At 49.1% G+C, this 25631-nt stretch overlaps 2 protein-coding genes across 2 annotated transcripts in view; both read left to right on the top strand.

Moving 5' to 3' along the window:
- On the top strand, nucleotides 1–21174 carry LOC309559012 (integrin alpha-M-like). The gene is made up of 7 exons (XM_082262122.1): nucleotides 1–93; nucleotides 3278–3344; nucleotides 3437–3544; nucleotides 9448–9531; nucleotides 9706–9819; nucleotides 17719–17823; nucleotides 20991–21174. The coding sequence occupies exons 1-7, from the start codon at nucleotides 38–40 to the stop codon at nucleotides 21069–21071; spliced, it is 615 nt and encodes a 204-aa protein (XP_082118248.1). The 5' UTR covers nucleotides 1–37; the 3' UTR covers nucleotides 21072–21174.
- LOC309559011 (integrin alpha-M-like) overlaps nucleotides 1–25631 on the top strand; it is a 266904-nt gene that overhangs the window by 121316 nt on the left and 119957 nt on the right. The gene's annotated exons all lie outside the window — the stretch shown is intronic.

Genomic DNA, 25631 nt, shown 5'->3' with positions numbered 1-25631 from the left:
CTTTATCACTGATTACAGATGAACTCCCACCGATCGAATGATGTCCTCATCTCAGCTGAGCGTCCGCTACCCCATCTACGTTACCATCACCAGGTGAGAAGAAGACAATCTGAGTAGGGAATCAAATGACAGAGGAAGTTCATTTCCATCTGAGAAGGGTTGGACAATCTGACTACCCCATGCAGTCTTCTGGAACAGCTTTGGATTGTTCCGGCTTCTGGAGGGGTTCCTCTTTAGGCTGTGTTCAGGGTAGGGGTACTAAGTCACAGCTTATCTTGGGGAAGACAATAATGATCGGACGAGGGTTGTTCTCAGACTTCTTTCTCCTACAAGTGCTGTCATCTGGGACCATCTGTAGCTGCCAGGAAACCTACAGTAAGGTGGTCATTAGGGGGCTCCAGGGCTGGGACAAGGGGTGGGCAGGAGGGATGGCTGCCCTGGGCACAGTGGTATCATGTTAGGTGGGGGGCACTGCAAGGACATCAATGGAGGAGGGGGTATGTGTTGTGAGGAGAAATTGCAAAGCAGCAGGGGAAAAGAATTGTGCTAGGAGGGGAAATTTGTATGGGGGGGGGGGGGGCGTTAGGAGTGGTGATTCAGGTATATTTGTTAGGAGGGGGAGGGATGAAGAGTATTTGTGCTAGAAGGATATTTTCTTTTTTTTTTGGGGGGGGAAGAATAAGGGGGATTTGTGCTAGTAGGGGTGGTTGGGGGGGATTGTTTGTACTAGGAGGGGGGATGGGGTTGGAGAATTTGTGCTAGGAGGGGTGATTTTTTTGGGGGGGGTGAGCATTTGTGCTGGAGAGATTTGGGGGATGGAGGGAGGAAAGATATGTGCTGGGAGAGGGATTTCTGCAGGAGAGGGTAATTTGTACTGAGATTAGATGAATTTATGCATAGGAGGTAATCATGCAGATTAGTGCCCACTTTTTTTTTGGGGGGGGGGGGGGATTTTTGCTGACACATAATGCTCATACATCTTGGAGGGATGGCGCAGTTTGGGATGTTCGCCCTGGGCTCTAGGTCACCTAGTCCCAGCACTGGGGGGCCCCTCTGCTTCTCATGGGGCTTTAGGAGATTTGGAGACCCACCATTCATGTCATTGTGCTGATCACTGTTCTCCTTGCTGGAGAGGAAGCCGTACCTGGGGACCTCCCTGTATCTGCTTTATCCATTCTGTGGATCTATGCTTCCTCCACCTCTATCATGACCCCCCCCCCCCCCCCAATCGTCAAGGGGGCAGCTCTGACATGAGGAAGGAAAGTTCTGCCTCCACCAACACAAGCACAGCTGTAGGGAGACCACAGACAATACTGGTGACCAGGGCTGCGGATAAGGGAGCACCCCCCCCCCCCCGGTCCTTCTTTAGGGGTCCAGGCACACAGGGGGGCCCGGAGAGCAGGGGGAATCAGATGTGGGCAGGACAGGGAGGAGGGGTGTCGTTGCGGCAGGGGGGGGGGGTGGAGCAGCTGACAGCCAGTTTCTCCCCCTCTCCCTCCTGCTGGCTTTCAGCTGCTGCAGGGAAAGGAGACACACAGGGCATAGATCCTGTAACTGCCCTCCCCCCACTGCTCTGACCTCCCTCTGTGCCCAGCCCAAATCTGATTCCCCTTGCTTTCCGGGCCCCACATATGATTCCCCCTACTCTCAGGGCCCCCCTCCCCCGGCAGCACTGCTGGCTTCCCACTCCCGCCAACTGCTGTGGGTACACAGGGGAATGTTCAGGATGGAGAGCGGGGGAAGGCACTGGTCAGTATGTCATTTAGTGGCCCCTTCCTTTAGCCACTTAATCCCCGGAATATTACCCCCTTCCTGACCAGGGCCTATTTTGCGATTCTGCACTGCGTGATTTTAAAGGACAATTGCACAGTCGTGTGACGCTGTACCTAAACGAATTTGACGTCCTTTTTTTCCCACAAACAGAGCTTTCTTTTGGTGGTATTTGATCACCTGTGCGATTTTTTGATCATGCGCTATAAACAAAAAAATAGCAACAATTTTGCAAAAATAACAATATTTTTCACATTTTTTTTATATGAAATTCCCCAAAAAAAAGTAAAAATCAAAATTTTTTAACATTCTAAGCCAATTTGTTTTCTGCTACCTATGTTTGGTAAAAAAAAATCGCAATAAGTGTATTTTGATTGGTTTGCGCAAAAGTTTTTGCTTTTACTAACTAAGGGAAAGATTTCTGTCATTTTTGTTGTTTTTTTTTTTAACTAGTAATGGCGGCGATCTGCGATTTTTTTTTGCGGGACTGCGACATTGCGGCGGACAGATCGGACCCTTGACTGACATTTTTGACACTTTTGGGGGTACCAGTGACATTACTACAGTAATCAGTGCTATACATATGCACTGTTACTGTAAAATTACACTGGCAGGGAAGGGGTTAACTTTATTTCAGAGGGAGGGGTTAAGTGTGTCCCTAGGGGTGTGCTTCTTACTGTGATTGGATGTGGCTGTGTGTGTAACAGCAGAGATCTACGATCCTACATAGCAGGACCGTATGATCTGTGCTTTTACACAGGAAGAATGACAGGAGGCTTTGTTTACATCAGCCGCCTGCCTTTCTCCCGCTGTAACGGACAATCGCGAGTGCCCGGTGAACATCGGGTCCGCCGGTCACTCACATGGGGGGGGGGGGGTCCGTGAGCGAGCGGGAGCGCACCTCGCTTTGCCTGTGAGGGGCTGACTGCCGATGTAAATCGGCGTTAGGCAGTCGGCAAGTAGTTAATGAATGAACACAGTGAGTGATCAGTACCAATCGCTTCTGTGTCCATTCATGACTGAAGCATAGTAAACTCTGTTTAATAAGCTTCAGTTATTGAATGAACAGGACACAAGGGGGGGGGGGGGGGTGAGACAACGCAAGCTCATTGTACAGTATAAAATAAAAATATATAAAATATATATATATATCTTTTTAAAAAAAATTTTAGAAAATCATAAAAAAAAACTCTATGAGAATGCAGTGACTGTATAAACACAGCCACAGGTCCTAATTTGATAGGTGCGAGAGGGAGGAGGGGTAATTGCAATAGGAGCAATAGCTCACGGCATTTGGGAAAGGGGATATTTGCGGTGGTATTTAGAGGAGTACTGCCAGTTAATACTACCGGTTCAGAGGAGTAATCCAACTACTGAAACCCATGTCATGGTATTGGACTCCCAGAAAGGAAACTTCCTTGGATGGGATTATGGAGGGGTGGGTGTCAGAGGCCCCCCCCCCCCCCCGTACCCCACAACTCACACTCATTGTCTGTGCTTGTTGTAGCCTTGAAGAGTCCAGCAAAAACCAGAACTTCTCCAGTGGTGACTCCACCATACAGCACATCTACACGGTAAGACTAGGCAGGGTGGGGGGGACTAAAACCTTATCCAACCAGCCTCCTCCATGTAATCCACCTCTTATTCCTCTTCTCCCCATCCTCAGGTCACTAATCTGGGCCAACGGTCACTTCCTCTCACTGTCATCTTCATGGTACCAGTGAGAGTGGGGGAGACGCCCATCTGGGAGACGAGGAACATTACCAGTTCTAAGGTAACTACACCTATCACAGAGGTTGTCACCGCTACTCAGCCCACCTCCAATACTTCCCTATTGGAGGCATCATTTCTATATTATTAGGGTCCATAGTCTCTTCTTTAGTCTGTGTCTGCCTGTTAGGTAGCGCACCCACTTTTCTTGATGAACACACATGATCTAGAATCAGATGCAGCAACACATTGGGGATCGAAAGTTTGGGCACCCCAGGTAAAAATTTGTATTAATGTGCACAAAGAAGCCAAGGAAAGATGGAAAAATCTCCAAAAGGCATCAGATTACAGATTAGACATTCTTATAATATGTCAACAAAAGTTAGATTTTATTTCCATCATTAACACTTTCAAAATTACAGAAAACAAAAAAATGGCGTCTGTAAAAGTTTGGGCTCCCTGCAGAGTTATTATCTTGTACTGCCCCCTTTGGCAAGTATCACAGCTTGTAAACACTTTTTGTAGCCAGCCAAGAGTCTTTCAATTCTTGTTTGAGGTATCTTTGCCCATTCTTCCTTACAAAAGTCTTCCAGTTCTTTGAGATTTCTGGGCTGTCTGTCACGCACTGCTCTTTTAAGGTCTATCCATAGATTTTCAATTATGTTGAGGTCAGGAGATTGTGAAGACCATGGCAAAACCTTCAGTTTACGCCTCTTGATGTAATCCCCCATGGATTTCGAGGTGTGTTTAGGATCATTATCCATTTGTAGAAGCCATCCTCTCTTTAACTTCAGCTTTTTCACAGATGGCATCAAGTTACCATCCAAAATTTGCTGAAATTTTATTGAATCCATTTTTCCTTCTACTCGTGAGATGTTCCCTGTGCCACTGGCTGCAATACAACCCCAAAGCATGATTGATCCACCCCCATGCTTAACAGTTGGACAGAGGTTCTTTTCATTAAATTCTGTGCCCCTTCTTCTCCAAACGTACCTTTGCTCATTCCGGCCAAAAAGTTCAATTTTAACCTCATCGGTCCACAGAACTTGTTTCCAAAATGCATCAGGCTTGTCTATATGTTCATTTGCAAAGTTCAAACGCTGATTTTTGTGGTGAGGACGTAGAAGAGGTTTTCTTCTGATGACTCTTCCATTAAGACCATATTTGTACAATTATCTCTTTATAGTGGAATAGTGTACCACAACCCCAGTGTCTGCCAGATCTTTCTGGAGAGATCGTGCAGTCAAACGTGGGTTTTGAATTGTTTTTTTCACAATCCTGCGAGCCGTTCTGTCTGATATTTTTCTTGGTCTTCCAGATCTTGCTTTAACTTTCACTGTTCCTGATGACTGCCATTTCTTAATTACATTCCGAACGGAGGATATTGACATCTGAAAACGCTTTGCTATCTTCTTATAGCTTTTTCCAGCTTTGTGAGCGTCAACTATTTTCAGTTTCAGTTTTCTAGACAACTGCTTAGAAGATCCCATGGTGCTGATTGTTGGGGCAAGGTCAGATGAGTCTGGGCATTTAAGACCTTTGAGATTGACATCACCTGGTCTTCCCAGACGATGATTGAGAACAATCCATGACACTGGCAGGTCTCAGCCTTGCAAAGGGGGCAGTGCATGCTATAAATTCTGCAGGGTGCCCAAACTTTTGCAGACGCCATTTTTTTGTTTTCTGTAATTTTGAAAGATTCAATGATGGAAATAAAATATAACTTTTGTTGACATATTATAAGAATGTCTAATCTGTAATTTGATGCCTTTTGGAGATTTTTCCATCTTTCCTTGGCTTCTTTATGCACATTAATACAAATTTTTACCTGGGGTGCCCAAACTTTCAATCCCCACTGTATACTGTTTCCAGTCAGTCTGATCTGTAGCCCCCCAGATAAGGTAGTGGGGTGAAGGGAGACCCCAGATAAGTTATTAGAGAGAGAAGGACCATGGATGAGGTAGAGTTGGGATGGGGATTTCAGATGACACAATGGAATGCAAGGTGAGTCCCATATGAGCTAATAAAAGTAAGGTCTTGAATGAGGTAATGGGGTGAGGAGGGACTCCAGATGAGACTATGGGGTGAGTGAACCTCAGATGAGACAGTGGGGTGAGGAGGACCCCAGGTGAGAAAATGGGTTAAAAAGGGGCCCCAGGTGAGGTAATGGAGAAAGTAAGATCACAGGTGCGGTAAGGGGGTAACCCAGGTGAAAAAGTGGGGAGAGTGAACCTCTGATGAGACAGTGGGGTGAGGAGGGACCCCAGATCAGATAAGAAGTAGGGTGAGGAGGGACCCAGGTTAGGCAGTGGGATACAAAATTGGCCCCAGTTGAGGTAATGGAGAAGGTGCAGTGCATCTGGAAAGTATTCACAGCGCTTTTTGTTGTTACAGCCTTATTCCAAAATTGATTAAATTCATTATTTTCCTCAAAATTCTACAAACAATCCCCCATAATGACAACGTGAGAGAAGTTTGTTTGAAATCTTTGCAAATTTAATTAAAATAAAAAAAATAAAAAACTCCCATGTACATAAGTATCACCGCCTTTGCTCAATACTTTGGTGAAGCTCCTTTGGCACCAATTCCAGCCTCCAGTATTTCTGAGTATGATGCTACAAGCTTGGCACTCCTATTTTTGGGCAGTTTCTCCCATTCTTCTTTGCAGGACCTCTCAAGCTCCATCAGGTTGGATGGGGGAGGGTCGGTGCACAGCCATTTTCAGATCTCTCCAGAGATGTTCAATCGGGTTCAAGTCTGGGCTCTGGCTGGGCCACTCAAGGACATTCACAGAGTTGTCCCGTAGTCACTCCTTTGTTATCTTGGCTGTGTGCTGAGGGTCGTTGTCCTGTTGGAAGATGAACCTTCACCCCAGTCTGAGGTCCAGAGCGCTCTGGAGGAGGTTTCCATCAATGATGTCTCTGTACATTGCTGCATTCATCTTTCCCTCCATCCTGACTAGTCTCCCAGTTCCTGCCACTGAAAAACATCCCCACACCATGATGCTGCCACCACCATGCTTCACAGTAGGGATGGTATTGGTCAGGTGATGAGCAGTGCCTGGTTTCCTCCAGACATGACGCTTGCCATTCAGGCCAAAGAGTTCAATCTTTGTTCCATCAGAGCAGAGAATTTTGTTTCTCATGGTCTGAGAGTCCTTCAGATGCCTTTTGGTAAACTCCAGGCGGGCTGTCATATGACTTTTACAGAGGAGGGGCTTCCATCTGGCCACACCCATACAGGCCTGATTGGTGGAGTGCTGCAGAGATGGTTATTCTTCAGGAAGGTTCTCCTCTCTCCACATAGAAACGCTGGAGCTCTTTCAGAGTGACCATCGGGTTCTTGGTCACCTCCCTGACTAATTCCCTTCTCCCCCGATTGCTCAGTTTGGCCGGGCGGCCGCTCTTGGAAATGTCCTGGTGGTTCCAAACCTCTTCCATTTACAGATGGTGGAGGCCACTGTGCTCATTGGGACCTTCAATGCTGCAGAAATGTTTCTGTACCCTTCCCCCGATCTGTGCCTCCATACAATCCTGTCTCCGAGGTCTACAGACAGTTCCTTGGACTTCATGGCTTGGTTTGTGCTCTGACATGCACTGGTAACTGTTGGACCTTATATAGACAGGTGTGTGCCTTTCCAAATAATGTCCAGTCAACAGAACAAGCAGTGAGACCCTATGAAACGTGTTAACAGTTTCTGTCTGTTTGGATGTTTGGCATGACGATACTTCAATCAATCCAAGCAACTTCATTCCATGACGGAGTGCGACCTTTTTCTTTTCCTATAATACTTCCACGGTGGTGAGCCAAGGTGAGCACCCAGCTGGATTGCAGAGCACAGTGGATTGAGCCTGAGCGGGGTTGCTCTTTCCTTTGCATTAACAGAATTTACCACAGGTGGACTCCAATCAAGTTGTAGAAACATCTCAAGAATGATCAGTGGAAACAGGATGCACCTGAGCTCTATTCCGAGTACCATGGCAAAGGGTGTGAATACTTACAGCATGTACATGTGATTTTTTTTTTTTTTCTAATAAATTTGTAAAGATTTCAAACAAACTTCTCTCACGTTGTCATTATGGGGGATTGTTTGTAGAATTTTGAGGAAAATAATGATTTTAATACATTCTGGAATAAGGCTGTAACATAAAAAAATGTGAACAAAGTGAAGCGCTGTGAATATTTTCCGGATGCACTGTAGGTTCACAGATGAGGTAATGTAGTGAGAGAGTATCCCAGATGAGACAACGGGATGGGTGAACCTCAGATGAGACAGTGGGGTGAGGAGGGACCCTTGGTTAGACAGAGGGAAAGAAAGGGGCCCCAGATGAGGTAATGGAGAAGATAGGCTCATAGATGAGGTAATGGAGTGAGGGAGTATCCCAGGTGAGACAGTGGGGTGAGCGGGGCCCCTAGGTGAGACAGTGGGGTAAGGAGGGACCCCAGGTGAGACAGCGGTGTGAGGAGAGATCCCAGGTGAGACAGCAGTGTGGGGAGAGATGCCAGGTGAGACAGTGGGGTGAGGAGGGACCCAAGGTGAGACAGTAGGGTGAGGAGGGAACCCAGGTGAGACAGTGGGGTGAGGAGGGACCCAAGGTAAGACAGTGGGGTGAGGAGAGATCCCAGATGAGACAGCGGTGTGGGGAGAGATGCCAGGTGAGACAGTGGGGTGAGGAGGGACCCAAGGTGAGACAGTGGGGTGAGGAGGGACCCCAGGTAAGACAGCGGGGTGAGGAGGGACCCAAGGTGAGACAGTAGGGTGAGGAGGGAACCCAGGTGAGACAGTGGGGTGAGGAGGGACCCAAGGTAAGACAGTGGGGTGAGGAGGGAACCCAGGTGAGACAGTGGGGTGAGGAGGGACCCAAGGTGAGACAGTAGGGTGAGGAGGGAACCCAGGTGAGACAGTGGGGTGAGGAGGGACCCAAGGTAAGACAGTAGGGTGAGGAGGGAACCCAGGTGAGACAGTGGGGTGAGGAGGGACCCAAGGTAAGACAGTGGGTTGAGGAGGGAACCCAGATAAGACAGTAGGGTGAGGAGGGAACTCAGGTAAGACAGTAGGGTGAGGAGGGAACCCAGGTAAGACAGTAGGGTGAGGAGGGAACCCAGGTAAGACAGTAGGGTGAGGAGGGATCCCAGGTAAGACAGCAGGGTGAGGAGGGAACCCAGGTGAGACAGTAGGGTGAGGAGGGAACCCAGGTGAGACAGTGGGGTGAGGAGGGACCCAAGGTAAGACAGTGGGGTGAGGAGGGAACCCAGGTGAGACAGTGGGGTGAGGAGGGACCCAAGGTGAGACAGTAGGGTGAGGAGGGAACCCAGGTGAGACAGTGGGGTGAGGAGGGACCCAAGGTGAGACAGTAGGGTGAGGAGGGAACCCAGGTAAGACAGCAGGGTGAGGAGGGAACCCAGGTAAGACAGCAGGGTGAGGAGGGAACCCAGGTGAGACAGTAGGGTGAGGAGGGAACCCAGGTGAGACAGTAGGGTGAGGAGGGAACCCAGGTAAGACAGTAGGGTGAGGAGGGAACCCAGGTAAGACAGTAGGGTGAGGAGGGAACCCAGGTAAGACAGTAGGGTGAGGAGGGAACCCAGGTAAGACAGTAGGGTGAGGAGGGAACCCAGGTGAGACAGTAGGGTGAGGAGGGAACCCAGGTGAGACAGTAGGGTGAGGAGGGAACCCAGGTAAGACAGTGGGTGAGGAGGGAACCCAGGTGAGACAGTAGGGTGAGGAGGGAACCCAGGTAAGACAGTGGGTGAGGAGGGAACCCAGGTAAGACAGTAGGGTGAGGAGGGAACCCAGGTAAGACAGTAGGGTGAGGAGGGAACCCAGGTAAGACAGTGGGGTGAGGAGGGAACCCAGGTGAGACAGTGGGATAAGGAGTGGGATTGAAGATGAAGAAATGTGAAATTGGTGTACTGTATATGACTGAGGCATTGGCTGAAGGTCTATCATGTGCCTCTTCTTTTTTCCAGCCAGACATCTCCACCTGTACTGAGGCAAAAGAAGCCCCTGGAGCTGTGAACTACCAGGAGATCCTGGCAAGAACCCCAATTCTGGTAAATGGATGGAAACCAATTCTCAGTGTCTCTCCTAAAATCACTGATGTTTTCTTTGTCCAGAGTTGTCTCTTCTGTCCTCCACATCCCCGATTTTCTCGCTTCATTCCCTTTGGAGCTGTCTCTTCTATTTCATCTTCTAATCCCCAAATCTTCTCACTCTTCTCTCCCCAGAACTGTTCTGTTGGTTGGTGTGTCAGGGTGGAGTGTCAGATTCGGGATCTGGATTTTCAGAGTTCACTAAACTTCACTATCAGCGGATCTGTGACCAAAGATTCTGTCACTCAGGTAGATGTCTATCTAGAGGTAGGTACACTCTACAGGTAAACAACAAAAGGTCCCAGCGCTAAACTCTGTGGCGTTCACACTGTGTATTGTCACAAACCAATCCGGTGGGGTACAAAATGACCATCCAACAGGCAACCAGGAGAGACAGCACTATCCGGATGTTGGTACTATCGTGGCAGTTCTCAGATAATGAACAAGCCGGTGGACACGATAAACATTTTATTGACAACCAGGAAAGATAGAAGTGGATAAACATCAATTAAAATTGCTGATACAGTACAAAGCTGGCCTAGTCCGATGGGGATTGGTGGATGGCTGCTGGGCCCACTGGATGGAGCAGGGAGGGCCACTGACGGATGGTGTTGCTGCTCAGAAAAGCCGTAGAGAGACGGGAGCCAAGCCGGGCCTGCCGTCGCTCTGGCGTGATGTCACGTGACTCGGAACAACAAGCCGGAAGTGTCATACCCAGAAGCAGGAAGGGCCAGCCTGGAAAGCATGAGGGGACCGTTGCCGTGACGACGCGTTTCACGCGCATGAGCTTTATCAAATCACGAAAGAGAAGGCAATAGTTTAATTGAAAGGCAAGGAATGAGGTGGACATGGGGTGGGCAGAGCTCATGAGTGTCCCCAGCAGACATTAACCCATCACCACCTACTTGGCCGGATATAACAACAATAAAATCATTGTGTAGAACGTCATATAAACATGATACAAATTAGTAAATAGTAAATGCAACTTAACATTTGTTAAAATATTAGATTAAGATACGTGTGTATACTTAAAACCAGATATCAATATGACTATTAAGGGATAAAAAATATATATAAATAATTAGTGTGAAAATATAAGAATAACAATAAAAATCAAAACAATAATAAGGAAATCAAAAAAATAATAAAAATGATGAATATAATGATAAATATAATGAAGCAAGGAATCACAATATAATGAAGCAAGGAATAAGGAATTAAATTAAATAATAATAAAATATTTAATGAAAAGTGTAAATTGTTGTTATTGTTTTATATTGTACAATCGATATGCTATTTTATAACAAATTTATATATTTATCATAACCTAATGATATAACATATATGACCATACCAAACATTGCTTATTTTTTTACATTACATTGTAAATATGATGTTTTTTCTTCTTATTTGAAATGTTTTACTCTAGTTTTCAAATCTTCTCAATTTTTGTATCACGCTATACGATCTTTGTATTACATATTATTTTTATTTCAATAAAAGCTTGTAATAACAGAAAAAAAAAAACAATTTATCACGTGTTCAACGGAATAAGTGATTTATGTTTTAAAGTGCTCATGTAATCTCCTATATGTAGGACGCACCACACGCACCATGCGCAAGCGCAATGGTGAACATCGAAGATTCGTCAGTAAGGGTTGTGACAAAAGCAGTGTCCCCCCGCCACTTCCTACAGGTACACAAAAAGGACATCAAGAGCCTGGAGGTTATGGCAATTAAAGCCATTCCCAAGAGCACCTTGACCCACAAATGAAAGGTTCTCCCTCCTGTGTAAGAGGGAGACTTTTTGGATTTTCAAATTTGGGTCTCTGTCCCCTTGGGGCCTCAATGAGGAGCTTGAAGTACGTACCATTGTTTAAAGACAGTGTTTCTCATATACATTGGGCCTTAAGAGGCGTTTGTTGAAATAGGTGAATTATTTATTTTTCTTTATTATTGTTTACTTTACTCTTTTCATTAATTATTTTATTATTATTTAATTCCTTATTCCTTGCTTCATTATTTTGTCACATAGTTACACAGTAGGTGAGGTTGAATAAAGACAATAGTCCATCCAGTTCCCCCTGTGTAGGTGTGTGTGGCTGTAATCTTCTCACATAGCCCTGAATGTTCTGATCCTTGAGATGTAAGTCTAAGAGTCTTTGAAAGCCACCATACTACCCGCAGAAACCACTTCTTGTGGTAGAGAATTCCACAATCTTGTAGCCCTAACAGTAAAGAACCCCCCACGTTGCCTGAGGTTAAAACGCTTCTCCTCTAATCGCATTGTATGCCCTCTTGTCCTCATGCAATCCCTTCAAATGAACAGCTTTTTTTCTAAGCTGAGATCCCCATTGAGATATTTATAAATTGCTATCATGTCCCCCCTCAGGCGTCTCTTCTCCAGGGAGAATAAATTGAGCGATTGCAGACGCTCTTCACAAGGTCCTCCAATCCCCTAATCAATTTAGTTGCCCTTCTCTGGACTCTCTCCAGCTCCAACACATCCCTCCTGAGGACTGGCGACCAGAACTGGACAGAATACTCCAGATGCGGTCGGACCAGAGTTTTATAAAGTGGAAGGATTATAGTCTTATCTCTGGAATACATCCCTTTCTTTATGCATGCTAATATTCTGCTGGCTTTTGTGATTCCTTGCTTCATTATATTTATCATTTATTATTTTTTTGATTTCCTTATTATTTTTTGATTTTTTTGTTATTCTTATATTTACACACTAATTATTTGAATATATATTTTTTTATCCCTTAATAGTCATATTGATATTTGGTTTTAAGTATACACATGTGTCTTAATCTTATATTTTGACGAATGAAGTTGCTATTTACTTAATTAATTACTCATTTGTATCACGTTTGTATGACGTTCTACACAATGATTTTATTGTTGTTATATCCGGCTAAGTAGGTGGTGATGGCTTTATGTCTGCTGGGGACACTCATGAGCTCTGCCCACTCCACGCCCACCACATTCCTGGCATTTTAATTACACTGTTGCCTTCTTTTCTGTGACTTAATAAAGCGCATGTGCGCAAAACACGTCGTCATGGCAACGCTCCCCCCATGCGTTCCAAGCTAGCCCTTCCTGCTTCCGGGTACGACACTTCCGCCCTGTGGTTCCAAGTTGCGGTGACATCACGCGGGAGCGCCGGCGACCCCAGCTTGGCTCCCATCTGTCTGCGGCTTTTCTGAGCAGCGACACAATCCATCAGGGGCCCTGCCTGCTCCATCCAGTAGACCCAGCAGCTTTCCACCGTACCCCATCGGACTAGGCCAGCCTGGTACTGTATCAGCAATTTTAATTGACGTTTATCCACTTCTATCTTTCCTGGTTGTCAATAAAATGTTTATCGTGTCCACCGGCTTGTTCATCATCTGAGAACTGCCACGATAGTACCAACATCCAGATAGTGCTGTCTCTCCTGGTTGCCTGTTGGATGGATACTCTACAGGTAGATCGACATTCCACAGACAGGAAGAACTGCTTTCTAAAAGACAGAATAAATATAAGTGGTCCTTCTTGTGGAGGTTAGGCCTTTACATTGCCTCGACTGCCATACATACAACATTGTAGAACACTTAACTGGACAGTCTTGGCACCATTCCATTGAGGCTCTTCCTCCATCCCACAGACACATCCACATATATCCATACAATGTCCTTTACCCCATCTGACATGTCCGTACAACACCCACCCTTTACCTCCCAGACACGTCCATACAATGTCCTCCATCTCCCAGACCCACCACGTCAATACAATATCCTCAACCCCTAGACACATCCGTACAATACCCACCCTTTACCTTCCTGACACATCCATACAATGTCCTCCATCTTTCAGACATGTCCATACAATATCATCCACCCCCCAGACATGTCCGTACATAGTTACATAGTTACATAGTAGTTGTGGTTGAATAAAGACAATAGTCCATCCAGTTCAACCTGTGTAGGTGTGTGTGGCCGTTATCATTTCCCATAACCCTGAATGTTTTGATCTTTGAGATGTATGTCCAAGAGTCTTTTAAAAGTAGCCATACTCCCTACAGTTACTACCATTTGTGGTAGAGAGTTCCACAATCTTATAGCCCTTACTGTAAAGAACCCCCTGCGTAGCCTGAGGTTAAATCTCTTTTCCTCTCATCGCATTGTATGGCCTCGTGTCCTCTTACATTCCTTGCGACTGAATAGTTTTTTTTCTATGCTGAGATCACCGTTGAGGTATTTCTAAATCGCTATCATGTTCCCTCTCAGATGTCTCTTCTCCAGGGAGAATAAATCAATCGCGTGTAAACGCTCCTCATAATATGGGTCTTCCAATCCCCTAATTAGTTTAGTTGCCGACTCTCTCCAGTTCCAACACATCCTTTCTGAGGACTGGCGACCAGAACTGGACAGAATACTCCAGATGCGGTCGGACCAGAGTTTTATAAAGTGGAAGGATTATAGTTTTATCTCTGTATTATATCCCCTTCCTTATGCATGCCAATATTCTGCCGGCTTTGGCAGCTGTAGCTTGACATTGCATGCTATTGCTTAGTCTATCTTCTACTAAGACTCCCATCTTTCTCCATTTTTGATTCCCCCAGAGGTTCCCCCTAAAGCGTATTTTGCTTATACGTTTTTAGTCCGCAAGTGCAAAACCTTACACTTCTCCACATTAAACCTCATTTGCCATTAAGGGCAGCCCGTCCTTACTAAAGAGCCGGTAGTCAGCCCAGTTCTCCAGGAACCCAAACCCCTCCTTCCTACACCAGCTCCTCAGCCACTTGTTCAATTCCCTAAGATCCTTCTGCCTCTCTGGTGTGGCTCGAGGTACCGGCAGTATTTCAGAGAAAACCACCTTGGAGGTCACCTTGGAGATTCCTCAATCTATTACCTAAGTCCCTGAAATCATTTTTTAGGATCCTCCATCTTCCTCTCAATTGGTCATTGGTGCCTACATGCACCATGACCGCTGGGTCCTCCGCAGCCCCGCCCAATAATCTGTCCACCCGATCCGCGATGTGCCAAACTCGAGCGCCCGGTAAACAACATACTGTTCGGCTACCATGATCGTTTTGAGAGATTGCCCTCTCTGTCCTCTTGATAATTGAGTCCCCCACTACCACAACCTGTCTAACCTTTCCTGAGTCTCGGCCCCCCTCCTTCCTGGAGCCGCCGCTCCCCTGGCAGCTGGGGGAGGGCGCCTGCCCTAGCACTGCCACCCCTGAGCTGATATCCCCATCGTCATGCAACTTGGCATATTTGTTAGGATGTACCAACTCCGGACTGGCCTCCCTAGCACTCTTCCCTCTTCCCCTCCTTCTAACTGTCACACAACTGCCTACCTCCAGTGCCTGCGTCTTCACTTCTCTGCCCTCCTCTATGCCGGCCCTTGCCAGCACCTGATGGGTAATGTCCAAGCTCCTTTCCAGGTTGTTGATGCTACGCAGTGTTGCCACCTTGTTTTCTAGATCCAGGATCTGAGCTTCCAGAGAAACAAGTCACTCACATCTTACACAACATTATTCATCCTCGATTGGTTCATCCCCAATCCTGTCGGACATTATTACCCTCTATTCTATGGGGATAATTAGGATAACGGCCTGCTATTCGTTACCTACACTACCTCAATCTCCCCTGGTACTAAACCTAGGTTACTCCCGGTCGCTAAGGTACTCACCAGTCGCTAAGGTACTCACCAGTCACAATGTCACAAGGTATTCCCGGTCGCTAGGTACTCCCGAGTCGCTAAGGTACTCCCAGTTGCTAAAGTACTCCCAGTCCCAATGTCCAAGGTATTCCCAGTCACTAAGGTTACTCCCATTCGCTAAGGTTGCTCCCAGTCGCTAAGGTTGCTTCCAGTCGCTGAGATTACTCCCAGTCGCTAAGGTTACTGCCAGTCACTAAGGTTACTCCTAGTCACACGGTTACTCCCAGTCGCAAGGTACTCAGTCGCAAGGTACTCCCAGTCACAAGATACTCCTAGTCGCACAGTTACTCCCAGTCACACAGTTACTCCCAGTCACGAGGTACTCCCAGTCACAATGTTGCTCCCAGTTGCAAGGTACTCCCAGTCACGAGGTACTCCCAGTCACACGGTTACTCCCAGTCGCAAGGTACACCCATTCGCTAAGGTACTCCCAGACACACGGATACTCCCAGTCGCAAGTCCTCTAAGGTATTAAGGTAATCCCAATCCAACTGTTTGGGACCCCTGGTCTGATGTCAGTTTTTGTCTAGCCTCCCCCTTTTGACCCTTCAGCTATGCCTGTAACCCCCCCCCCCCCCCTGGAACCTCCTCCGCACCCTCCCTGTTGGTGGATAGCTTGCTGTCTGTCATCCTGTGGTGGGTGGGTGGCTGGCTGGCAACCTGTGGTGGGTGGGTGGCTGGCTGGCACAGGGGTTGTGGGTGGCTGGCTGATACAGGGCCTGTGGGCGGCTGGCTGGCACAGTGCCTGTGGCTGGCTGGTACAGGGCTTGTGGGTGGCTGGCTGGTACAGGGTCTGTGGGTGGCTGGCTGTCTGGCACCCTACGGTGGGTGGCTGGCTGTCTGGCACCCTGTGGGGGGTGGCTGGCTGGCTGGCACCCTGTGGTGGGTGGCTGGCTGGCACAGGGAATGTGAGTGGCTGCCTGGTACAGGGCCTGTGGGTGGCTGGCTGGTACAGTGCCTGTGGCTGGCTGGTACAGGGCCTGTGGGTGGCTGGCTGGCTCGCTGGTACAGTGACTGTGGCTGGCTGGCTGGCTGGTACAGGGCCTGTGGATATGGGTGGCTGGCACCTGGCTGCTGTGGGTGGGTGTATGGCTGTGATACACTCCTGCGAGACTAGTCCCGACTCCTGACGAGGCTGTCCAAGGCGAGGTGGTCTAAGAAGGCAGAATGACGTCATGAAAATATCGGCAGTATCAGTAACTTTCGGGGCCGATTCCGATATATCGGGGAAAGTGCATATCGGCCCTTGATAAATCAGCCTTGCCGATAATCGGTCGATCCCTACTCCACACAGCTTCCGGATTCACAAGCTGGTCCCCCTGGCCGAACCTCTTCTTAAGTGTTGCAAATGCTCTCCTTTCCTCCTCCTACAATATCCTCCATTTCCCAGACCCAACACATATGTCCATACAATCTCCCCCACCCCCCCAGACACATCCATACAACACCCACCTTTTATCTCCCGGACACGTCCATACAAGGCCCTCCTTTTCTCAGACACTTCCATACAATGCCCTCCTCCTTCCAGACACTTCCATACACCACCCTCCTCCTTCCAGACACATCCATACAAGGCCCTCCTCCTCCCAGACACATCCATACAACGCCCTCTATCCCCCAGGCCAGTCTTTATAACTCCCTCCTCCTCCCAGACATGTCCATACCGCGCCCTCTTCCTCCCAGACACGTCCATACAACGCCCTCTTCCTCCCAGACACGTCCATACAACGCCCTCTTCCTCCCAGACATGTCCATACAAGCCCTCTTCCTCCCAGACATGTCCATACAACGCCCTCTTCCTCCCAGACACGTCCATACCACGCCCTCTTCCTCCCAGACATGTCCATACCACGCCCTCTTCCTCCCAGACATGTCCATACAACGCCCTCTTCCTCCCAGACATGTCCATACAATGCCCTCTTCCTCCCAGACACATCCATACAACGCCCTCTTCCTCCCAGACATGTCCATACCACGCCCTCCTCCTCCCAGACACGTCCACACAACGCCCTCTTCCTCCCAGACACGTCCATACAACGCCCTCTTCCTCCCAGACACGTCCATACAACGCCCTCTTCCTCCCAGACACGTCCATACAACGCCCTCTTCCTCCCAGACATGTCCATACCACGCCCTCCTCCTCCCAGACACGTCCATACAACGCCCTCTTCCTCCCAGACACGTCCATACCACGCCCTCTTCCTCCCAGACACGTCCATACAACGCCCTCTTCCTCCCAGACACGTCCATACAACGTCTTCCTCCTCCCAGGCACTTTCACACAACACCCTCCATCTCCCCAGGCAGGTCCGCACAATGCCCTCCACCTCCCAGACACACCTGTATAATGTCCTTACACCCCCAGACACGTCTATACAACCTTCTTCACCCTCAGACATGTCTATGTCCTCACTTCCTTCTCTCTGGTCTCAGACAGGACAGCAGAAGATTTCCCTGCAGACATCGGGGGAGATCAGATACGACTCTCAGACCTACGTTCACATCCTGGAACAGAACAGGCGCTTTGTCAGAACCCAGGTACTCACCTCTATCACAGTTTTATTCTAGGTGGGAAATTGGGGCCTGGAGGTCATCTTCATGGGGATGGTAACTTCTGGTGGGGTGCCAGTTCTAGGGCAGAGCTCATCTCTACCACCGCCATAATTGCCTGGAACCAGCTCCTCCTCTGGGAGATGACGATGGCTCCTGGGACAGTAATGGCGGTTTCCGACAGGTTCACTTTGGTGACAGAGACTGGTACAAGGGGGCATAGGAGGGACTGCAGATAGGGACAGGTCTCTCATCTCCCCCTTCAGTCCCCTCTCTCTCTCAGCCCCCCCTGCCTCTCTCAGCCCCCCCCCCCCTCTCTTAGCTGCCCACTCTATCTCACCCCACTGTCTCTATCGGCCCCCTCTCTCTTTCTCTCTCTCTCTCTCAACCCCCCTCTTTATCTCAGTCTCCCTCTTTCTCTCAGTCCCGCCTCTCTTTTTCTCAGCCCCCTCTTTCTCTCAGTCCCCTCTCTCTTTTTCTCAGCCCCCCTCTTTCTCTCAGTCCCCTCTCTATTTTTCTCAGCCCCCCTCTTTCTCTCAGTCCCCTCTCTCTTTTTCTCAGCCCCCTCTTTTTCTCAGTCCTCCTCTCTCTCACCCCACTGTCTCTCTCAGCCCCCCTCTTTCTCTCAGTCCCCTCTCTCTTTTTCTCAGCCCCCCTCTTTTTCTCAGTCCTCCTCTCTCTCACCCCACTGTCTCTCTCGGTCCCCCTTTTTTTCTCAGTCCCCTCTCTCTTTTTCTCAGCCCCTCCTCTTTCTCTCAGTCCTCTCTCTCTTTTTCTCAGCCCCCCTCTTTCTCTCAACCCCCCCCCCCCCTCTTTTTCTCAATTTTCCTCTCTCTCTTGCCCCACTGTCTCTCTCAGCCCCCTCTTTCTCTCAGCCCCCCCTCTCTCTCAGCCCCCTCTTTCAGTCCCCCTCTCTCTCGCCCCACTGTCTCTCTCAGCCCCCCTCTTTCTCTCAGTCCCCCCTCTTTCTCTCTGCCCCCCTCTCTTATTCTCTGTCCTCCTCTCTCTCTCTCTCAGCCCCCTCTCTTTCTCTCAACCCCCCCCCTCTCTTTCTCTCATCCCCCCTCTTTCTCTCAGTCCTCCTCTCTCTCTCGCCACATTGTTTCTCTCAGCCCCCTCTCTCTCTCAGCCCCCCTCTCTGTCCCCTTCTGTCAGCTTCCCCTGCCCCCTCTCAGCCCCCTCTCTCTCAGCCCCCCTATCTCTCACCCCACTGTCTCTCTTATCTCCCCTCTCTCTCTAATCCCCACTCTCTCTCAGCCCTCTCTTTCCTTCAGTCTTCCTCTCTCTCTCTCTCCTCCTCTCTTCCCGCTCTCTCCTCCTCCCTATCTTAGCACCCCTCTCTCTACACCCCTTCTCTCTCTTAGCCCCCCTCTTTCCTGTAAACTGGTTAACTGGGTAAAGGGGTTAATTGATTGACAACATCCTTAGTCAGTAAAGTCAGTAAAGTGCAGCAGGAAGGGGTTAATGTTCTGCCACTGATGCATTAGTGACCACTGTCAGTTAATTAACTGTTTTATGAAGGGGTGAAAAAACACTGCCAGTGGCCACTAATGCAGCACAAAGGGGTTATTTAACTCTGCCAATACCCACCAATAGGAAGAGATTACATTAGAATTTCCAGGTTAAACCTACCTAGCGATAAAAATTCTGAGATCCCCCCCTCCTAGCCCCCTACACAGTGCTGCCACCTGCTGGGCACACGTCACCGCTGGCAGAGTACTGAGCCCCAACCTACACAGTGCTGCCACCTGCTGGACACACATCACATCAACGCTGGCAGAGTACAGAGCCCCCAACCTACACAGTGCTGCCACCTGCTGGGCACTCATCACAGCTGGGAGAGTACTGAGCACCCAACCTACACAGTGCTGCCACCTGCTGGGCACACATCACCGCTGGCAGAGTACAGAGCCCCAACCTACACAGTGCTGCCACCTGCTGGGCACACATCACATCACCGCTGGCAGAGTACAGAGCCCCAACCTACACAGTGCTGCCACCTGCTGGACACACATCACATCACCGCTGGCAGAAGACAGAGCCCCCAACCTACACAGTGCTGCCACCTGCTGGACACACATCACATCACCGCTGACAGAGTACAGAGCCCCAAACATACACAGTGCTGCCACCTGCTGGGCACACATCACATCACCGCTGGCAGAGTACAGAGTCCCCAACCTACACAGTGCTGCCACCTGCTGGGCACACATCACATCACCGCTGGCAGAGTACAGACCCCCAACCTACACAGTGCTGCCACCTGCTGGGCATACATCACATCACCGCTGGCAGAGTACAGAGCACCCAACCTACACAGTGCTGCCACCTGCTGGACACACATCACATCACTGCTGGCAGAGTACAGAGTCCTCAACCTACACAGTGCTACCACCTGCTGGACAAACATCACATCACCACTGGCAGAGTACAGAGCCCCCAACCTACAGTGCTGCCACCTGCTGGACACACATCACATCACTGCTGGCAGATTACAGAGTCCCCAACCTACACAGTGCTGCCACCTGCTGGACAAACATCACATCACCACTGGCAGAGTACAGAGCCCCAACCTACACAGTGCTGCCACCTGCTGGACACACATCAGATCACCGCTGGCAGAGTACGGAGCCCCCAACCTACACAATCAGCAGAGACATTTGCAAGGCAGTTTTACTGGATTCCAGCTGGGTTCCCGATAGCAACACACCATCTTGCAACCTGCGGCAGTGTCATTACCCACACACGCCTATGTCTCTGACTCCAACCATCAGATCCCTTCCCCAGACCAGGTTTCCATCCTTCACATTGGTGCCCCACCATGCTCAACAGCTGGTTCTCTGGATGGATGGGATCTAAAAGTGGTATTGTTGGCTCTTTTAATTTTATTTTACTCTCATGTAAGTCTTTTCATCTATTACCTTGTCTTTTGATGGAATAAAAACATTGCCTTTGTTTATGGCCCATTAACGTTTTCATCATTTCATTATCCAGTCCATTGAGCGCTGTCCACCAGTATCCTTCCTTCATACCACATCTTTCCAAATGTCTTTGGTCAGCTGCACTGGTTCTGGTGAAATCATATTCTGGTTGACATAAACCATCGTATGATCCACAGTTGTTAACTCTCAAGGAACTATGTTTTTTTTCGTCAGTACAAGAGCCTACTGGAGAACCCAGATGAGCCGGGACCGGAGGGCGCAGAACAGGCTTCTCTGGATATACTGAGCGGCTGAACCCCGGAACGAAAATGAAGAGACGGCGAGGGGTGAAGAGGCGGCACGGCCTTTAGTAGAAAATGTTCTTTATTATTATTTAGTTAGATGCAAAAATAAGCTTTATATCCTATATATATATATCCTATATATCCTATATCACAGAGTCAGGCACCGCGGGGGAGGAGAAAGCAGCGCTCGTCAGTGTAATGTGCGGGGGAGGGCTTGGGGAGTGTTATATTTATCCAACTTTAATAAAAAGTGCGCATACTAAGTAGTGTCGTCTTTGTTTTGTCCCCGACCCCCCAAAACCTGCATTTGTAGTGAGAACTACCCAAAACATGGTGGACGACCGAACCCTTTACAGACACATCGCTGCAGTGTGACCCCAGTGTTGGGGGGTTCGCTCTCTGATTGGAGGAAATGACACGTGCCCATCACATTTAGTAAAAGATGATGTGATTGGCGGATACTCCAACGCTAGGACGGCCAATCATGTTATCCTTACAGACCGGAATCAGAATATTCATCATTAAATTCTGGCTGTGCACACTTCCTCATGAAAGACTCATATCCCCTCCCCCCTCATATAGCTGTACAGTGTCTAAGACTGAGAGTTCCTGGGTGTGCATAACCGTACCCAGCAAGCGAGGAATGTATACAAGGTCAGGGCTTTGGTTACTTGGTGGTGTTATGTGCACTCAGGAGCTGGGCAGCAGCTTGGTTTTAGAATGTGCTAAGGCAGCAACTATCAGACCCTGAGGGGGGAGGGGATGGGAGGACTCTGTGCTCCGACTCCCAGCCCCAGAGTGGTCTTCAGTCTTTGAGACTAAATATAAGGGGGGGTATAAAGCAGTCCTATGCAGTGGAGGGATGGAATATTCAGAGTGGTTCTTATGCCCAGATGTGACAGGTTCTCTTTGTATACATAATGCATAATGATGTTTGGCAGGTGAGGTCTATATACAGCGACCTCTGTAGGGACTGTGGGACAGTGCTGGCTAAACCACCGCAATGGGTGAGCTGGGTTCCTGTATAGAGAGCGGAGCGGGGCAGGCGAAAAGAGAGCGCCCCTACAGAGCACGGGCAGAATCCTACAAGGATAGTGCCCCCTACAGGGCACAGGCAGAATTCTATGAGGACAGCGCCCCCTACAGGGCACCGCCAGAATCCTATAAGTACAGCACCACCTACAGACCAAAGGCAGAATCCTGAAAGGAAAGCGCCCCCTAGGGCTCAAGCAGAATTCTACGAGTACAGCACCCCCTTACAGGGCACAGGTTGAATCCTACAAGGACAGCGCTCCCTTCAGACCACAGGAAGAATCCTGCAAAGACAGAACCCCCTACAGGGCATAGGCAGAATCCTACGAGGGAGGTGCCCCCTACAGGGCACAGGCAGGATTCTATGAGGACAGTGCCCCCTACAGGGCACAGGCAGAATTCTATGAGGACAGTGCCCCCTACAGGGCACAGCCAGAATCCTATAAGTACAGCACCACCTACAGACCAAAGGCAGAATCCTGAAAGGACAGCGCCCCCTACAGGGCTCAAGCAGAATTCTACGAGTACAGCACCCCCTTTACAGGGCACAGGTGGAATCCTACGAGGACAGCGCTCCCTTCAGACCACATGAAGAATCCTACAAAGACAGAACACCCTACAGGGCATAGGCAGAATCCTACGAGGGAGGTGCCCCCTACAGGGCACAGGCAGAATTCTATGAGGACAGTGTCCCCTACAGGGCACAGGCAGAATTGTATGAAGACAGTGCCCCCTACAGGGCACAGGCGGTGGTGCTCCACTCCTAGATGTTTCACACTGGTCCAATAGGAACCTGATGAATGAGTGCACAGGCGTTTAACACAGCCCTGGTGATTTGGCAGAGTAAAGTGCCTCGGAGCATGCTGGGATACTGTATAAAAGCCAGGACCACATGTGCTCAGGGTTTTTCATCTGATTCTGCAGTACAGTGAGTACAGATCTGTGTCAAGGGGCCTGACCTGAGGGGGACCACCCCTGCAGCTTGAAAAATCTGTGGACGGGTGTCAGTAAAGGGGATGCTAGAGAGTACCCTGAAGAGAATGTAGATCACCAAGTCTATTGCTGGAGAAAGAGCAAGGAAACCCTTTCCATACATGTGGCAGTGTAGTTTAAGCAGTGTGACCGCTTCCACAAGCAACCTAGCGAGGCCAAGTGAGAGTTGTCCTTATCCAATGTACATAGTTCCAGTTTGAGTATCCCACCATTCCCTTCCCCCATCCAAGTTCCACATTAAATACAAAAAGCCAACACCCCTGGACTGTTTTTTGAGCAACAAGCCATTGGGAGTAAGGGGGATGTGTGAAATGTACCCTAAGTGACTGTGTGCTGGTAATCAGAGGAGGCTCAACAAGTCATCAAACAGCAAGCCCTACGGGGACAGTGCTACATTCGGAGTTACAGCAGCAGTTGCTACCGGGAATGGCCGAGTATTTGCCAAAGGAATGCTATCTCTTCTCAAGCAAAGTGCTGAAGTGTCAGTGGAGAAAGTAATGTCTGCTCTACAATGATCAGTGCAAGTTTGCTTCCAATTCATGGTCACGGCAGTGGTTGCCGGACATTTACCTAGGAAATAATATGTCTTCTCAAGTAAAGTGCTGGAGTGTCGATGGAGGAAGGGTGTGCTGTATTGTGGGAGAAAATCGTGTCTGCTTTACAGTTACCTGTACAAGTGTGCTTTTAAGATATGGTCAAGAAAGCAGTGACCCAGGACGCGGAGATCAGCACGTCGGGGGTTGTGTCTGTTCATGTGCTGTGGAGGAAAATGTCTGCCGTGCAGTCGGTTACAGCGGGACAATTTCAAACAGCAGTGAGGGAGTTTGGTTGACTTGTGAATGGAGAAGTGCAACTGAAGCTCAAATACGGACAGAAGAGGTAGAAGTATGTGTATCTGTGGCAGGGAACACAATCTGCATTGCAGTACCATTTGTGCATGCTGGGCAGTGTTATGGCACCAGCAAAGGGGTTACTGCACCATGTGGGAGAGAATGCACCAAAGAGATCTGCCTTACAAGAGGAGCCACCGTCAGAGAGTCAGCTAGTCTGGGGCCATAGGCGGAGTCGCTGTCTGCGGGCCGCCAATCCGAATGGGAGGGAGCTGAGACATCACTTCCGCCTTCAGGTGTACCTGAGGAGCAGACGTGTGTAGAGGAGCAAGATGGTGGATGCCGTTGTGAGCTGGAGCGCAGGGACTATCCCATGTGTTGACGGAGAACCTGTGGAGCGGACTTCGTGGAATTCGACCCTGTGGGACACTGGGGTTCGATTAGTGCCCAAAGGAAGTCTCGCCTTATGCAGCGGAGGGGACACAAAGCATCTAGGACTGGTATGTAGCAGATGTCTGTATGTGTCCATGCGGCTACAGACATGGAGAATAGATAGAATGGAGTGATTGCCAGCCCAGAAGAACTGTATGTGAACTGGGAGGCAGGAACCACTCATGAACTGCTGACACCTAGAGTGGCTATTCCTGTTGGAAGAGGATAGAGAGTACCAGAAGTACCACTGGGGCCGGAACCAGTGATGCAAACCTACACTACTATTCGCAAGACCAGGGAGACCAACATCTCAGAGGGGCAGTACACGCAAGTTGTGAGGGCCGGGCAGCGGCCGCAAGATGCATCAGTGACAGTCACAAAAATTAACAGTCCAGCTCTTACAGAGGCAGAAAGGAGTCAATGAGCCCAAAAGTTGAAGGCTTCCAGTTTGTCCAGTGAGGGGGAGGCTGGAGCCGTTGATGTAGGGTCACTCAGTTTCCAGCATCGTTGTGGGTCCCTGTAAGAAGGAATCGATGACTGGAGGTCAGAAGTGGAGACTGAGTGGGACTGGAAAACTGAGGAGAGGAGAAGCCCTACAAATTCCAGTTCGCTCAGTGAAGAAACAGAGGCAGCAGTTGTTTGCATGCAGTGGGTAAGGAACTTGGGGTTCTGTGAGGTCTTAGCCACTAGGGCCCCAGATCTATCCCTACCTCGCACCTATGCCCGGGCTCGGGCACAGAACGATGCCTACTCCAGTCTGAGCAAGAAAATGGAGACCCAGTACACCGCACCTGGGAGAGGAGACAGGCTAAAACTTCCCAGGTTCTTATGCTTTGAATGCCTTATCCAAAGGAAGGATGGACATGGAGTATGGATACGATTTTCCATATGCTCCCCGGGAGATAATGGAGGAAATCAAGAGCAAGAGATGGTCCTGTTGTGAAGAAGCGGTTTTTGACTTTCTATATGTCCCTAAGCCGCATCGGAACCAATCCAAGCCTCAGTTATGGGACACCTTCCTGTCAATCAAGGCGAATTAGAATCTGGGGTGGTCCATCTACATTGACCAAGTAGTGGCCAAGTGCCCAGATGGAAAAGGCCAAGCCTGGGCCATTAGTATTCGAGAACCTGAAGGCAAGATCGTTTGTATACCTCATCCTGACCATTACTACTGAGGTGTGCCGAGTTCTTGTTCCTGTTGCAAAGTTGAGTTACCAAGGGGCTAGTTAGCTTAGGGAGTGTGATACATTGACTGAAAAGAGTTACAAAGGGGCTAGCGTGCC

This window comes from Pelophylax lessonae (assembly GCF_965119305.1).
Source record: "Pelophylax lessonae genome assembly, chromosome: 6".
NCBI lineage: Eukaryota > Metazoa > Chordata > Amphibia > Anura > Ranidae > Pelophylax > Pelophylax lessonae.
This window is presented reverse-complemented; position numbering and strand designations above follow the sequence as displayed.

Excerpts from the sequence above, each read along its gene's own strand:
- LOC309559012 (XM_082262122.1), top strand. The coding sequence starts at position 38 with ATGATGTCCTCATCTCAGCTGAGCGTCCGCTACCCCATCTACGTTACC. Across the intron at positions 3,345-3,436 it reads CCATACAGCACATCTACACG|GTCACTAATCTGGGCCAACG; the intron begins GTAAGACTAGGC and ends CCCCATCCTCAG. Across the intron at positions 17,824-20,990 it reads GGCGCTTTGTCAGAACCCAG|TACAAGAGCCTACTGGAGAA; the intron begins GTACTCACCTCT and ends TTTTTTCGTCAG.